This window comes from Branchiostoma floridae, chromosome 5, assembly GCF_000003815.2.
Source record: "Branchiostoma floridae strain S238N-H82 chromosome 5, Bfl_VNyyK, whole genome shotgun sequence".
Taxonomy (NCBI): domain Eukaryota; kingdom Metazoa; phylum Chordata; class Leptocardii; order Amphioxiformes; family Branchiostomatidae; genus Branchiostoma; species Branchiostoma floridae.
The window spans coordinates 1,403,950-1,421,422 of NC_049983.1; the positions used below are offsets into that span (position 1 = coordinate 1,403,950).

General features: G+C 39.2%; 1 protein-coding gene across 1 annotated transcript; it reads right to left on the reverse strand.

Annotated features, from left to right (window-relative positions):
* Positions 1–225: 225 nt before the first annotated feature.
* LOC118415367 (gastrula zinc finger protein XlCGF8.2DB-like) lies at positions 226–2,874 on the reverse strand. The gene is made up of 2 exons (XM_035819921.1): positions 2,746–2,874; positions 226–2,017 (listed from the first exon to the last, which is right to left on the reverse strand). The coding sequence occupies exon 2, from the start codon at positions 2,008–2,010 to the stop codon at positions 886–888; it is 1,125 nt and encodes a 374-aa protein (XP_035675814.1). The 5' UTR covers positions 2,011–2,017; positions 2,746–2,874; the 3' UTR covers positions 226–885.
* Positions 2,875–17,473: the final 14,599 nt, after the last annotated feature.

The window sequence follows — 17,473 nt, forward strand, 5'->3', positions numbered from 1 at the left end:
TCTCCCTCTCATGTAGCCAGCTTACTTAGACATGTCTCCCTCTCATGTAGCCAGCTTACTTAGACATGTCTCCCTCTCATGTAGCCAGCTTACTTAGACATGTCTCCCTCTCATGTAGAATGCCTTGCCACAGAGTAGTTATCGGGCCCAGGTACAGATAAATGGTGCGGTCACATAGGTCGTGCGATCGTCGTACAATTTTGTATGTGACAGAACAGACCGTGACAGAACCAACCACCGACATGGGTCCAAAACACCATTTTCTGTATCAGGAAAGTTGAGCTTTGAAGGAGAAGTACATTTTTGTTTTCCAAAATGCCCTACGTTAGCGATCGTACGACGATTGCACGACCTATGTGACAACGCCCTAAGACTATAGTTAGCATGGTCACACCAGGAGGGTATGATCCACCATACAGCTTTTCACGTTTTAAGAGAGGAACGTTGTATGATCTACATTGTATGCTTATGTATGTATGCTTTACATTTAAAAAATACTAAGCTGGCTTCCTCGACCCCACTACATAACCCCCCCCCCCCACCCCCAACAAAACCCGGAGGTCGAGGGACTATGTAGGTACTAGGTAAATCAGTATGATGTACATTGGTCACACTTGTATTTTTGATTTAGCTAATTTCGTTTGCTTTCGCATATCAAAAAGCAACAACAACGATGAGATTCCCTAGGTAAAGAGTAGTCCAATTGATAACAGTCATATTTTTTATCCTCTGTGGGTTATTGTATACTTTTCTATTTAGAAATTTGAGTTGCCCTGTACCAAAACTACGCACATCGATGTCTTTTCACCTGTGTGATTTGTTACATGACGGTTAAAGGAGGGTTTCTGTGCAGCAGAATAGTCACACCAGTCACACCTTAGCATTTTACCCTGTATGGATTCTCATATGTTTGGATAATGTAGATCTTTGAGCCGCCCTGAAGCCACACTTCTCACACATGTAGGGTTTCTCACCGGAATGTGTTGTTTGATGGTCGATCAGATTATGTTTCTCTGCTGCGGAATAGTCACACTGGTCACACATGTAAGGTCTTTCCCCCGTGTGGGTTTTCATATGTCGGGATAAGTGGGATCTGTTAGCAGTCCTGTATCCACACTCCCCACACATGTAGGGTTTCTCTACGGTGTGTTTTGCTGCTATATGTCTTTCTAAATTGGCTTTTTGTGCAGCAGCATACTCACACTGGTCACACTTGAATGGTGTGTAGGGTTTTACTCCTGTATGGGTTTTCATATGCTGGCCCAAAGTTGATTTTTGTCCTGTCGAATAGTCACACTGGTCACACCTGTAAGGCTTTTCTCCAGTGTGAGTTCTGATATGTTCGTATAAGTTACACTTCTTTGCTGTCCTGTACCCACACTTCTCACACATGTAGGGTTTCTCACCGGAATGTCTTTTTTGATGGTCGATCAGATGATGCTTTTCTGCTGCCGAATAGTCGCACAGGTCACACGTGTAGGGTTTTTCCCCTGTGTGGGTTCTCATGTGTCGGATTAAGTGTTGCCTTTGAGCTGCCCTGTGCCCACACTCCCCACACATGTAGGGTTTCTCACCCGTGTGCTTTCTTTGATGCCTGTGCAAAGCGCATTTCGTTGCTGCAGAATAGTCACACTGGTCACACTTGAAGGGTTTTTGTCCTGTATGGGTTCTCATATGTTGGGATAAGCTACACTTCTTAGCTGTCCTGTAGCCACACTCCTCACACATGTAGGGTTTCTCACCAGTATGTTTAACCACATGGCTTCCCTTCTTGCCTTTGCTCTCCTGTACCTGTGAGGTTGATGTGTTGTCAGGTTGGGGAAAGTTCACATCACACGTTTCCTGCTGCAGGCCCATGTCTGCTGTCTGGGTCTCCCTACTGTCACTCTCATTCACAGGGTGCTCCGAATCATGCACCTTCTTCCCAGGGTGCTCAGTAAAGCTTATCACCTTCCCAGGATACCCAACACACAGCTGTCCCGAAGAATGTTCACGGCTGGGATCTTCCATTTCTGCTCTGTGGGGGAATAGATTATAGAATAAAAACTTGTTGCTAGACGTGTGATACATACTAAGGTTGTGTGTTTTACTTGCAAACTACAACTTTTCAGAGGTTCTGTCTGCAATAACGATTGTCATGTTATGAAACTAAACTTTTTCTAACCAACACTGGAAGAGCTATCCGCTTCTCATGTGTTTTTGTCTACTAGTAACTGGAAATTCAGTGCCAATTGTAGTTTCAGCACTCGGTTCCCAGTGCTGACAGAAGGGTTTCCAGTGATGAAGCTGCATCAGCACTGAACTTCCAGTGCTGAGAGAGGAGACCGCTACTTTTGTATAATTGCGTCTGTCATCTTCTTAAAAAGAACAAATAAATCAAATTTCTCGTGACAAACGTACTGTTTGGAAAATGTTGGTCTATACGTATGTGGTGGTACCATGTAATGGAGGATTTTTATCAAGACAATGATTTGTTTATCGATATATCATATGAAATCAAATTCATAACTGGAACCTCATAAAGGCACATGCAGTACATGGGTATAAAACAGTATATAATCGGACTGGGTATAAACTAGAAAGTCTTGTGTGTCAGATTTTGAAGTACAGGTAACCCTGTATACATCCTCAATGCCCCCCTCCCCATCAACATACCAATCACAAAGTGACAAACACACTTCTGATTCTAAATTACCACCAGACTAGCACCAACCAGAATGCACTGACGACAGTAGCAGGTCTTACCTATAGATCTGTGGTGGTTAATCCGTCTTCACGACCTCTGGAATTCCATAAAATCTCGACAAAATTTTTCTTCGGAGATGATAGCAAAGACGAAGACGCAAAACAAAATGGCGGACGTCAGGTCACTCCAGGGCAAAGGTGAGGGGTTACTAACCTGATACTCACTTCGCAATAGGATAAACTAGAGATGGCCGCATATCGATGCACTCTCGTGGTTTTGGAAACGTGGATGTATGGGAACCACATCAAACACTTGTGCAACATTTACTTTCATTCAACAGTAAACCTAAGGACAGAAATTGTAACCTTTTCATACACTAATGTCGTCATGATAATACTGCATAACATTGTATACATTATGTGGTATGCCAAAACTGTTGTATTACGTAGAAATTTTGTCCCAATTTTAAATCTGGTTCTTATACCAGTGACTATGCACAGAATTTAAATCAAAATCGATTTTGTACGTTCTTGATAATCAGACTTGTGTACAGTCACAGCAGCTGCAAGGACAACTGTCCCTGCTAGGAGGCACTGTTGAGATACATGCAGGCTTGCTGTGGCCAATATTGCCTTCGCCAAAATTAAGCCACGGTTGCTCATCCATATTCTAACCTGCTATATCAGAGTAATATACAAAATACAAAATTATAAACACCAGTCTTTCTTCACACATGTTTATCTAAGTTCTCAAACGTTAGAAAATAAAACAATTCAAAACACTTTGTACAGAAATGTATCATTTCATATATATGCATGTAAAACACCTGAACATACTGGAGTTAAGCAGGTTTAGTTAATTATAAGTAAATATTTTGGAAGTCAAGAAATGCTTGCTCCATATTGAAACAACGATATCTTCCACATGTGAGCCTGTCAACAAATCTAGAGAGCATTACCGGATATAGGAAAATTGGTTTACACAAACAATTTGTACTCCCTTTGCTTACGTTTAAAGCTCTGAGGAAGGTGTCTAAGAGACATCGAAACGTAAGCAAAGTGGGTCCAAATTGGTTGTGTATATATTCTACCAATCTGGTGAAATTATTTTGGACGGATCGTTACCTTCCCCATTCTTAATGAGAAGTCTGTCTAACCTATCTATGCCTTGTTAGTGTTTGTTCATCCATATTATCCTATGCCGACCTAGAGGATGCTTGTTCTTGTGTAAATATTATACAATATGGATGCCTCAAATGCTAACTTCGAAGCAACAGGTACATAAAAAGTTGTTGAAAGTTAAAATATTAAGAATCAATAACGATCTGGAGGGCTACCACACGACACTATCAAAATTTGAAAGAAAATTACTACAGAATGTGCATATTACACTAACAAACACATGTAAACATATTATAGTCACACAATTTATCTCAGATCCAACACAACTTGGGGTGACACAAACACTGACGGCGAAACGTCTCACATGACGGCGAAACATCCTCGCCGACGGCAAAAAGGTATGACGGCGAAATGACCTGATTGCCATGACATGACCTGACTGGTCAAAGGGTAGCTAGCCTTGACAAACATTAATTACCTACATAATATATCAGTATGTGTGCTACCATCTCTCGAGATAGAAGGATGCCTGCCAAAAGATACAGAAAACCAGTACCGGCGTTCGTACATTTGACAGGAAGAGCTTTTTACGCTTTTTTTGTGCAGATAACTTGAGTTTTCGATATCAGTTAAAAATTTGCACCAGGAGACACAAGGTGTTTCCACAATGCCTAAGTATTAAAGTCAGCACGTCTTGCTGTATACTAATATATCCAACGCTATACTGTGGTCACGCTGAACATGTTGGCAGTTACACTTAAGGCGATATTAAGCCTGTCTGCATCTTCGTTTTACAAAATTTTAATAACTTTTCATTTTGACTTTTGACAACTTATAGTGTTCTATTTGTGTGGTGGCTTAATGCCCTAGCACCATTACTGAAAACTGAAACTTGATAAATACACGTTTTGCAATTATTAGGTGATATTGTGATTTTTTTGTTTCATATCAAGAAGGCCTCTAGGACGCGAGAAAAGTGACAAAACATAGATGCGAAAAGAAATGTCTAATATCCTACATTCTACCTTCCTAATGAAATTAATGTCGGAAGTAACGAAGTATGTTTTGACAGAAGGCATCACGATACAAATCATACATGTTTTAGCTATAGAATTCTTGAAAATACAAACATAACAGTATTGCTAAAATAAGACAAAAAGATGTGGATTGAATATAATGTGCCTAACTTGGCAATGGCTTTGTAAGCAAAATTGTACGGAAACTAACAAATACAAAGTTAATCACAGCACATAAAATTATATATGTAACAAAAAGTAGAATCATATGTACAATAATGGTAAAGTTTCCTAAAGGGCAGGTATCTTTGTCTGTGTGCCATCCTACATGAATTACTTGAGTAGGGCTTGCATACCACCCACCTCTCTCACCAAATGAATGGCCTAGGATACTACCTACAAAGGCACCCAGGGTAATGGTATATTTCATTCACTCCTGTTAAACTTTAAGACATACATAAATAAATTCAGTCCCTTATAGAGATATGCTACTATCAATAAGAAAGAATGAAGCATTTCTGTAAATCTTCTTACTTCTACTAAATTATACCCAGCCAAGAATTGTTACGTAGACATATTATTGATAGCATTGATAAGATTAATACTAGGTACCCACTTGCAGGAATTTGTGTTTTAGGAGATTTTAATAGATGTGATATTAGCAATATTCTTAATGGAGCCCAGCTAAAACAGCTGGTCAGACAGCCTACTAGAGGAGAAGCCATTCTTGATTTAATTATTACCAATTTGAAGCCATTTTACCAAATTCCTCGGATTGAGGAGCCCTTAGGAATGAGCGACCACAATACTGTTTTATGGTTTCCCAGTGAATACAAGGTTATCAATACGAAAACGAGGTCAAAAATTCGCCCTTTTAAGGACTCCGAGGTCCGCTCTTTCGGACGGTGGATTTCCTCCCACCCGTGGATTGAAGTTTTTGATGCCCACGACATCCAAACTAAAGCTAATATTTTCTATGAAACTCTCCAAAGTAGAATAGACCATCATTTCCCTATGAAATCTGTCGTTAAACACAATACTGATAAGGAATGGATTACTCCCCATATCAAATCACTTATTAAGAAGAGACAGCAAGCTTTTCACTCTGGAAATATGGCATTGTATAGAAAGCTAAGAAACAGTGTAAATCGACTGTGTATTAAGGCAAGGAAAAGATATTATGTTTGTAAGATCCATGTGTTAAAGAAGGAGAATCCGGCCAGGTGGCATGCGTGTCTACGCAACATACTAAATTCCAAGCGGAGTGTATCAGTGTCTGTGCCCAGCAGCACTCCTCTGACTGACAGCGATATTGCCAATGTGATCAACCATCACTTTTCTGACATCGTTAACGAACTTCCATGCCTTGACCTTGAGTCATTGCCATCTTACCTGCCTTCTCCTTCTAGACCTCCGCATATACATTCATATGAGGTTCATGAAATCTTGAAGCGCCTTGATGCCAGGAAAAGTTGCGGCCCTGATAACATTTCCCCGAAAATTGTCAAAACATTTGCTGTCGAATTTAGTGAAATTCTTGCCCATATTTTCAACTGCTCATTGGAAGAGGGACGTGTTCCCAAACAATGGAAAGAAGCCATTATTGCTCCAATTCCAAAGAAAGTCCCAGCGTCAGTAGACAATCTACGACCAATATCACTCACTTCTGTTTTTATGAAAACGTTAGAATCGTTTATTTCAAAATGGATTTTCCAAGACATTGACAAAATTCTGGATCCAAACCAATATGGCAGTAGAAAAGGGCGCTCATCTGTCCACTACTTGGTTAGTATGATCGATTCAATTCTTCGCGGTGCTGAGACCCCTAAAAGTATCCAGACTGTTTTGCTGACTGATTTTAGCAAAGCGTTTGATAGAATTGATCATACTATCTTAATCCGTAAATTGTTATCATGTGGTGTGCGCACTTCTATTTTACCATGGCTTTGTGATTTTCTTACTGAGCGTACACAATGTGTCCGGTACCGAGGCGTTATTTCAAGTTGGGTGAAAATTGCATCCGGTGTCCCACAGGGGACTAAACTAGGGCCGATCCTGTTTCTTGTATTTGTGAATGATGCTATGCAATTTTCTCTGGATAGATGGAAGTATGTTGATGATCTGTTGTTAAAAGAAAGTCGATTATTCAGTGAAGAGAGTTCAATGCAGACAACAATCAACCAACTAGATACATGGTCATCTGAAAACCGTATGACATTGAACGATGATAAGTGCAAATTAATGTGTATTACCTTCATGAAGGATCCCCCTCTACCTCCTGTGTTATTACTGAATGGCAAAGCCTTGGAGTACACTGAAGATGCCTGTATACTAGGTATCTGGATGTCTGCGGACTTGAAATGGGGAAAACATACTGACGCTATTATAAAAAAAGCAAGCTGTCGTCTTTTTTTGCTTAAAAAACTAAAACGCTCTGGTGTCTGCACTGAAGATCTCTGTGAGATATACCTATTATACGTCCGACCTATTATGGAATATGCGGCCCCGGTATGGCATCCAGGTTTAACATGCCAACAATCAGCTGCATTAGAACGCATACAAAAGCGTGCGCTAAGAATAATTCTGGGCAGCGATTATACTTGTTATGCCGAAGCTCTATGTATGCTAAATATTTGTACCTTAAAATCAAGAAGAGAATTGCTATGTCTTAAGTTTGCGAAATCCATGTTTAATTCTCCCACTTTTCGAAGCTGGTTGCCTGCTACACGTAATGAAGTTCACAACAGAGATTTAAAACGAGGGCTCGAGCTTAGCATACCTTTTGCCAGATATGATAGGCACAAAAACAGTGCCATTCCATACTTGTCCGCACTCTTAAATACTGATTTATAGCCTGTTATCAATGTCTTATTACCACTACATGGAAATGTTGATTGCCTTGGCGCGGACCGACTGTTGTTAGTATGTTATGTTGTATATATCAGGATTTTTTTAAAGACTGAGACTAACTTAATTCAGCTATGTTTACAGCAATGTATAACAAGCTGCAACGTTGTTTCAGTATGTCTTTGTATGTATATGTATATATGTATGAATAAACCATTGATATAAAACCTGGTACATCTAGCAAACTCTAGATCATTTCGTAAAAGATATGATCTAAACAAAATGTCGATATTAAGTACTAAGCCATACTTTCAATGTTCTTATCCTGCACATTAATACTGAATAGCGTAAGAGGTGATGTGTCTTTATGTCCCCTTAAGATACGGTAGGTATATACGTGCCACAGCAGAAGAAGAACCAAACGCATAATAATATCTTATTAATAGGCAGATTTGCCTTCAACTCTTTCCAGGCATCAGCAGACCTGTCATATACATATACCCGATATACCATGTCGTCATGGAAGTCACTAACACAGGCTAACAATATGTGCAGCTGGTTCTCCAGTACGGAAAGAATAGGAAAACGGGCAACATAGAGGTTTTCTGGCTTCTCCCAGCCTTGCAGTTTCTGCCAGCGGCCTGACTCTGTGTCGTACACCATTGTGTAAGTGAAGCTGTAATCTGTACAGAAAATCTCTGTTCCCATGGCAACAGCTGTACATACACTATGAATGATCCCAGGTGGGGTCCGCTTGCTCCACCGATCCTCCCTTGGTTCATAGCGATGCATTTCCTCGTCTGTGAGGAAATAGATATGTGAACCACAGGACAATGCTGCTACTTCGTCTTTAGTTATGTCAAGTTGTAGCTGTGAACACTCCTGCCACTGGTTTGTGTGCGGGTTATACTTTCTCATCTGCACCAATGGCCGGCCGTCATAAAAAGCAAGGTAATACAAAGTCCCATCAACTTTAAAAAGGTGTTCATCATACAAGTCGTCGTCTGGTCCCTTAGATATCGAGGGTACACCTGCTTGTTCCCACATGTTTACTGCATGGTTGTACTTAAACAGAGAGAACTTATTCTTTTCCTCTGATCCTTTAGTTTGCAGGATATAGATGTCGTTATCACTGGTGACTGTCATGATGGAGGACTTAGGAAGGTCTTCTGGCTTGAAACTGCAGGTGATGTACTTCCCTTCCTGGGGGTTCATGAAGAGGAGCTCGTTGGAACTAGAGAGGGACCAAGGTAGCAAGGTTTACATAGACAAACTACAGAAACTCCAAAACAGGGCAGGTAGGGTTATCCTGGGCTGTGACTTGTACACACCCAGTGAAACCATTATGCATACTCTTGGATGGACCCCCGTGGTGGACATCCTCAAGAGAAACAAAGCGGTACTTGTTTTCAAGGCATTGAACGGAATGTCCCCTCCCCACATTTCAGGCCTATTCACAGAGCTAAGGGGGGTTCATTTCCACAACACACGACTCAGAGCACAGGGTGGACTACAACTACCCAAAGCTCATCTTCAGTACAAAAAGAAATCCCTTTCATGTAGTGGTGCGGTATTATGGAACTCACTTCCAGCTAGAGTGAAAGCAGCAGCCTCTGTTCAGTATTTTAAACACATGTATAAAAAGGAATGCCTTACCACTTAAGAGCTGATGTCTGTAAAAACCAAGCAAAATCAAAAAAAGTTGGCCAAACTAAAAAAATCAATTTTCCTTAAATTTTGTGTGGTGGTAGGGCCTTGGTCCAAACCTACAAAAATGGCAAAGTTTTAGATCTGCGGTCACCGGTTGCCATGGCAACGGCCATTTTTCAAAATGGCGGATTTTCACCAAGGGAAGGCCTTAGTCGCGTACAAAATAGACCTTCTTTGGACTCCTGTAGCCCCCACAAATTAACAGATATTTTATTGATTCTCACATATGTTATTACCCATATTTAAATGAGAAAAATGATATATAGTGATGCTCGAAATATTTTTGTAGTGAGGTGCAGCAGATGTTTAAAAGTGATGTGTTTTCGTGAATTTCCAAAATTGACAAAAATCCATTTTTTTACCATTTTCATTGACCATTAGCTCATTAAAAGGCAAATCAATTTGCTTGATTTTTGGCACAGTTATAGTTTGGACCTTTGCATACATCGTATGTAAAAAAAAAAATTGGGACTCGTACGGAACGGACCGTGGTGACCCCGAGAGTAAACCAATATTTCCATTTCAAGAAAATCGTAACCATAGTATTATTCCTGGAAAAACAGTCATAGCTTACCAAAAATGAATCTCAGTTTCCTTTTATGTAGCAGAGATACCTACCTATCACTTATTAAAGCAGGGTCGTTCGAGATTTTTTTATAATTGCCTTTAAAATGATTTTATTGAGTTTTTTTGGTCATTTTTACACCAAAAATGTATATTTTGGCCCCAGTACCCTGGTATTACAACCAAATGACCTGAAATTTGGTATAGAAATGCCCTGGACATGTACACACATGGGTTGATAACTGGTTTGCCATATAATAGAACAAAATGCTTAATTTTGTGATTTTTTGGTGCCATTTTTGGCCCAAAAAGTACATTTTTGGCCCCTGTACCCTGGTTTTACAACTAAATGACCTGAAATTTGGTATAGGAATGACGTGGACACATGCGCACATAGATTTAATAATAATATTGGCATACTGTGCAACAAAATGCTAAATTTTGTGATTTTTTGTGATTTTTTGTGATTTTTTTATACAAAAAAGTGCATTTTTGGCCGACATCTGCTTGAGAGCAAATACAGCATATTTCAGCCATACGCATTCCCATGCAACACTGAACTGTTCCAAATCACCCCTGCGCAAAAATGGAACATTTTAACAGTAACTTCCCTCAAAAAATTAACTAATATTGTGAATTGATACTACTCCACAGGAGCTCCTATGCATAACCAATTGGGTATTGGAATCGCCAGATGCTATTTTTTGTTCGAAAGTCAAAAAAATCACCACACCTTCCTTTCAGAAAATTTCCATCATGAAATTACATGAAGCCATTCAACAATTTCCAGTACAATAACTAGGTCTAATTGCCGTTATAAGCTCATTGTGATGTCAGTACATTTATCATGGCATTGAAAGTTTTTTTTTAATTCAAGTAGGGAATAAGTTTTACTAATTATCAAGCAGGTGAAGGTACTGTGCAGTAATAGTGGTTGTTTTCTTCAAGCTGAAAACATAAATCTTCTTGTTTTTTATGAGCCATTACCGAAACAGAGACGTCTCAAACTTTTAAAAGAATTTTACCGCACGACTGTCGCTTCATATTTTTTTCTGAAAATCCCAGGACCAACAACTTAACCCTATCCAGACCAGGGGGGGGGGGGGTAAATATGGCCGCGCCAACTTTGACGCCGTATAACTGGCCAACGACGTGTGCTAGGACTAGGAAAGTTGGTGACTTTTCCTAAAATATTATTGGCAACAGTTCTGTGAAAAAATTTTAGTTTGTGATTTTTCGTGTTGCCATTGCAACGGGTTTCAGACAGGCATATTTCCCCAAATTTACTAATTTCAGTTTGATTTATGGGATTTCATGGTTCTATTGCTAGATCAAACTTGTTTATTTATATCATTAACATCCTGTGTAAGTTCAAGTTACATTTGTAATCAAATATTCATAATTTATGCTAATTTGATGACGTCATGGGTCAAAATCCAAGATGGCGGACAATGTCATTTTCAACGATAAATACATGTCATTTTTAATCAAATACCGTCAAAATCTTTTATTTTCTTACAAAACACAATCACTTGATCATTTTAAGTCCATTTCTATTGTTCTTTTGGGTTATATGTGGAAAAAGTCGTATCTTAGAAAATTCAAGCGTGTCGATCCAAGATGGCGGACAAATTACGTCATTTTCTGACGTCATATAGACGTCAGTGCCGTCGTCATTGGCAACAAAAGACTTGGCAGACTTAGACACCAATAAGATAAGCTTTATAATCATCATTTTGTTCAATACATTTAAGTATAGCGGAAATTTCATATTTTGAAGATTTTAGCCCAAAATATGACATTATGACGTCATAATGACGTCATATTACGTCATAACGAAACCAAAATTACAGAAAATATAAAATTTTACTAGTACATCATCGACTCCACATTTAGTGATCGTAACCCAAGCCGTATTGAAATTACGAAGGGGGGGGGGGTCAAAAGAGCCCCCCCCCCCCTCCCTGGTCCCAGGAATAAAAAAAAAGCCTGGTCTGGATAGGGTTAACTTGATGTGGCTTTATCTATATATTTTATCTTCCTTCTTTGTTAAGTATATAATTCTGCATACCACTGTTCAACTGTTTTACTTTGTATGCAATCAGCTTTTGGGCCTAATCATGTCTTAGTGTAACAATTTCGTACCCTGGCACTCAGAGTGTTTAATTGGGCTGAAAGTCTGACAGTTTAAAGTTACTTAAAATTTGAAAGTTTAAATTTTACGTCAAACAACAACGACAACACTAGAAACACCTACATTTGGTCGGAAGAAAATATAGCACTTTTTTCCTAGTCCAGTAAGGGAAATGTGGGCACTATAGACAGGTGGCCACTATAGAGAAAATGCTGATCCATTGACTAAGAGCAAGTTACACGATGTCAGTACCCACTGATCTTTATTCATATAAACATTGCATAGTTAAGGCAATTATTTAGATTTACAGTTCAATAAGTTCTGAAGGAAAATATTGATGACAAAAGAATCATTCTCACCACTGTCAAATTTGTTGCTAGGTCACTGTTGCTAGGGCACTATAGACTTTGCGGTTTCAAGTTTCAAACGCGGGAGTTTCAGATGCCGTGTGCTATTCGACAGCGAACCTCATGCTACATGATTATTATCCATCCCTTGGACTTTCCCACAACGGTGCTACTACAAAATTTTAATTAGTCTATAGTTGCCGCTACACTTGTCGTTAGTGATGCAGAAATATACCAATTCTACGAGGCCCTGAAGCCCTCTTTACAAATCAACAAATTGTTGGCGAGCTCCAAATGTGCATTTTCGGCCGGAGTATGACTGGCGTTTTGGCGATTATGCGGGCCTCGGGCGGCAATCCGACGGTTTTTGACTCTCTTTTTTTTCGGTAGGAGTTTTACCGAACTCTTCGGCCTCGCGCCAGGCTCGTTCGAGATTCCTGCAATAACCGGACGATATTTCGTCCGACTTTTGACAAGCTTGGCTTGCTTTGTGCGAGCGTCGTGTTGTTGTCGCTGGGAGCTTGGGAGGGCTCCGGCAGAATTTTAACTGTCACCTTATCAATTTGACACCTGTCATGAACACATACCTTTGTTTAGAGCTTTCATCTTTAGTGGACAATTTGGTCCGTAATGTAAGATAATAAAGACTACTGTATGAACTTTTCTGAGAATGCTGCGTACCTTTTATAATGAAAGGCAATTGAACACCAAGATAATACTTCTTATTTGTTTTTTTTGCTATAGGTTTGGATGTGTGGGATCATATATTCTTCATATCTGAAGGCTTCCAGCCTGGAACTCGGGCGGCTTTTGCCGGCCTTCGCCTGAGGTTTGTCGGAGGTTCGCCCGATTTCCGCTTTGTCAAAATTATTGTATTATGGTGACTCAGACAGGTCTGTTCACTTTGTGGCTCCGTGGTAGTTTTTGGATTGGTTGTCACAGCGTTCCTGTTAATATTATTGTTTTCAGTGTGCCCGCCCAGTCCACTTATGTCCTACATATTTCCCGCAACTCGGAAATTAAACTTGATACAAAATTTGGCGTTTTACAAGGTTAGTAAGTTCTGACTTCGACCATGTTTAAGACATAGTACAATCTAATTAAAAAAATTACAATCAGTTGTGTTGGACAGACGTCGGACGAGCTCCGTCCATTTGTAAAGGGGGAATATTTTCAGCGAAAAAGAAGTGAGAAAGAAGAAGGAAAGAAGAAACATTACGAATACAATCCATTTCACCATACCTGTGGTATGGTTGAAATATAATTATCATATAGCCAGGCGCGGCGGACCAATCAGAAGGCCCCGTTCCACGTTGGTTATGACGCCGTAACACGTAGATTCAGGCCAGGCAGGTGGGTATCGCTCCCCTGATTGGTCAGAATGAATCGACACCGGTACGCTCACTCGGTGGTTTATTCGGTGGTTATCGCACCTGACCAGGGATTATCTCACCATATACACTTCGGGCCGGGGCATTAACCCTTTATTAATAGCCTAAGCACCAGTATAGTAATCGCAAACCTTGCTTGAATAAACACCAACTTCCGTATGCTCCTGGAGAACCGCAGCATTTCTGGAGTTCACACTCATATTTCGGAACTTCGGCACACTCATGCGGCGCGGTCGGCTCCACCTGGCAGGTATATGTTGTTATACTGAATGATGATAAAAGAAACAAATACTTTTTAAAAAGCTGTCATTTTGCAAAGATCTGCGTGTGTGAAAGGATTTTTCTAGTCATTGAAATGTGCTGAAGACAGTCAGTAAAGGGTTGTTGAGTTGTTGAGAATCACCTGGCTGTATGCATGAAGTTTGTTTTACGTGATGAATGTTTGTAGGGCATTGCTGTCAACAAAAAGATGATCTCTTGCGACTGAATTGTGATTGACACAAGTGTAAATGTTTTTCATTAATTATACGAATGAGAACCCAATTTGCATAAGAAAATATATCAGTTGATCATCTTTTCTACAAAAATAAAAATGTGTTCCAAGTATCAAAGTCTTTGCAATGAAAGCTATTGTAGCATTTTCTCATAAATTATGTAAGCGAGACCCTAATTTACATAATTTTGGGTCTTACAAGCCTTTTAGCTTAAAAGGATCAACTTAACGTAGCTACCAACTGTCGCAATAATGAAATTTTAGTCATTTAGCCATTTAACACAATACTATTGTAACAATTTCTTATTAATTATGCAAATTAGGTAACTATCAATATTTCCCCTTTTCCTCCTAAGTGGCCTATTAGGAAATGCTGTCGATTAATAAACTTTCCTCATTTATCATGCAACTTAGCCCCTTGGTTGCATTAATAGTCCTTAAAAACGGAAGACGTCTTTGAAGTTATGTACAGATCAAAAAACACGACCATCCGACAGCCCCTTCCCAAGTTATTCCCCTCCAACGGAATAATGAAACTACGCATGCGCGGACGAATTGCTGTGGAATTTTTGCCAATCGGACATATGCTACACACATGTGTCTTATAAGCCCACGTGGGCTGGGCGTTCTAACGCATTTCACGTTAATAAAATTCATTACTTCATTCATTCATTCATTCATTCATTTGTTAGGCTACGATTTCTCTTTCTCAATTTCATATGCCATGTGTTTGAGTATCCTATTATGAAAGGCTATAGATTTATAAACTGTTCCCATTAATAATGCAAATTAACCCTGATTTGCATGATTAGTATTAGACATCTAAGAAGCTATCTACATTTCAAATACCGTGATGATCCGTCAACCCCTTCTTTAGTTATTCCCCTTTAAAGGGTACACGCGGAAAAATTCCAGAAGTACCTATTGAATTTTGGGAATTCTTACCAAAAGGACACGCTCTATATTGTTAGGCTAGCCCCTAAGCCGTTGCCAAAAACGAAATTAGACGACCCAGCAAAGACAATTAATTATATGTTTGGACGTTTGCCATCGAAAAAAAACTTTGTTGTAGTCTTTCAAAACTCAAACTCAATAAAGGCTGCACGGGCAATCTCCATGGAGGAACGCTACATAGCTCCATGGAGCCAGGTCTGTGCTCTCTAAATGTATACACATGGTTCGCGTCTTTCATGATATTTTTCATATTACTACAGAGAGTTACCAGTTCCGTATACAGGCCTCCTTCCACTATGAATGTATACACCTGGTTCACGCCATGAATATGCCATGGTCATGATAAACATACCATGGTCACGTTTTTATAAACGCAAATAGATCTTAGGCTCCTCAATTTGTGGATTTTTTTAATAAATGGAAATAATTCAAAAGATGACAGATCATCACGACCTCTGGTGTGTAAGTAGAGGACATAAAATGAACTACAAACATTTTCAGACTAAGAACGAATATAATAATATTTTTAGTACTTGTCCACCTCACCTGAAGACACACCAAAGTCCATAAGGACGATCATAATATGAGGAACCAAAGCAGCATCCTCGCAATTCACACCCGGCTACAACATTGCCAAAGCCAAAGCCACAAGTCCTGGTAGACGTAGGCAAGCAGCTGTATAGTATTGCTGTAGTAAAATATGATAAAAGAAAAGAACAAGATTAATAAAAAGGCCGGTATTTGCGTAGGAGCGAATTCAGCTATTTTCCCTCCTCCTTGGAAAAATTGGACTGTTCCAAAATTGAATTTGAAAAAAAAGTAAATCCCATGTAAGAATGACTGGAAACTACTGTGTTTTCATACTAGTACTGTACAGTAATCACACTTTTATTTCTTGATTACAACACGCACACAACATGTTAGTGTTTCACACATTAACAAAGAAGGCACCGTTGTTCTTCAAGAAAGAAAGTTTTTTTTATTTTACTAACGGAAATTGAGTCGTATTTTCTCCACAGATTCAACACGTTATATAATATGCCGGCATTACTTTCTAAAGAACCCTCGCAGGTCTCCAGGGAGCCCAGGGCAGTGAGATCTTGTGTGGAACAGAGTCTAACTATTAATATTTTTTCTCAGCTTTTGCAGAAGAAGATAATCGGAAACTTGCACACATTCATATATATTACACCAGTTGACATGTTTGAATATACTATTAGTTATCGAACAAACTCAAACAAAGACACGGTTTGGCAGATAAAGGAAAAAAGTTTAATCAAGAAAAACTTTTTCGGAGAAAAACACAGCACTAAAACTACTTAAACAACTATAAATAAATTCTTATCCTTCAATAACATTTGGCGGAGAAAGGGGTGGTGGAGGTTGAAAAGGGAGAGCAGAGAAAAAGCGTGCGACCCGCCTGCCCAGTAAACCTCGAGTGACGTCACTCTCACGTGTTCCGTGTCAAAGGGCAAACGGGCCGCACCAAGACAGATAAAGTTTGCGATCAATTAATAAAAATTACAAAATGAAATTTTTCTCAAATAGATTGTTGCATTGTTTTGTGCTATATTTGTTTGTACATAGTTGTTGCTCAGAAGCCTGTTACACAGTTACGCATATCCATGGGATTAGAACTAAAATTACCTGTATTCCATTTACAATATATATGTATACCTTTGTATCATTTTAACAATAAATGGCTGTTGATAAACACATTGATTCATGGTTTACATAAGTGCTATTCGGTTTAAAGGCCAAACAAACTTTATTGAAATGGATGATGTATTTATAATTTTGTTGTGATACCCATTTTGACAGTATGTCTGTTACATTTTAACTGCCCTAGAAATATTTCTAAGATAAAAATCATCATCTGCATATTTCTTGAAAGCTACTTCGGCATTAAACCAGCACATATAGAAGACTAACTAGATGAATAAAGTTGATATATATCTTCAAAGAAAGATACCAACCAAGACGTACCATATTTTCAGAGTAAGTCATCCGCAGACCCATTATGTCTTTGCTGTATGATGTTACACACATTGATATACAGTCAGAAAGTACTAAATTACCAAACAACGTGAAAGCTCATTGTAACTCGGGCATATTTTTACAACGAATGCAGTACTGGAAACAGCAAATAAATCAAAATGGTATCGCTTACCTACATCTTATATAGTGGGAACCCTTCCCTCGAGAGAGAC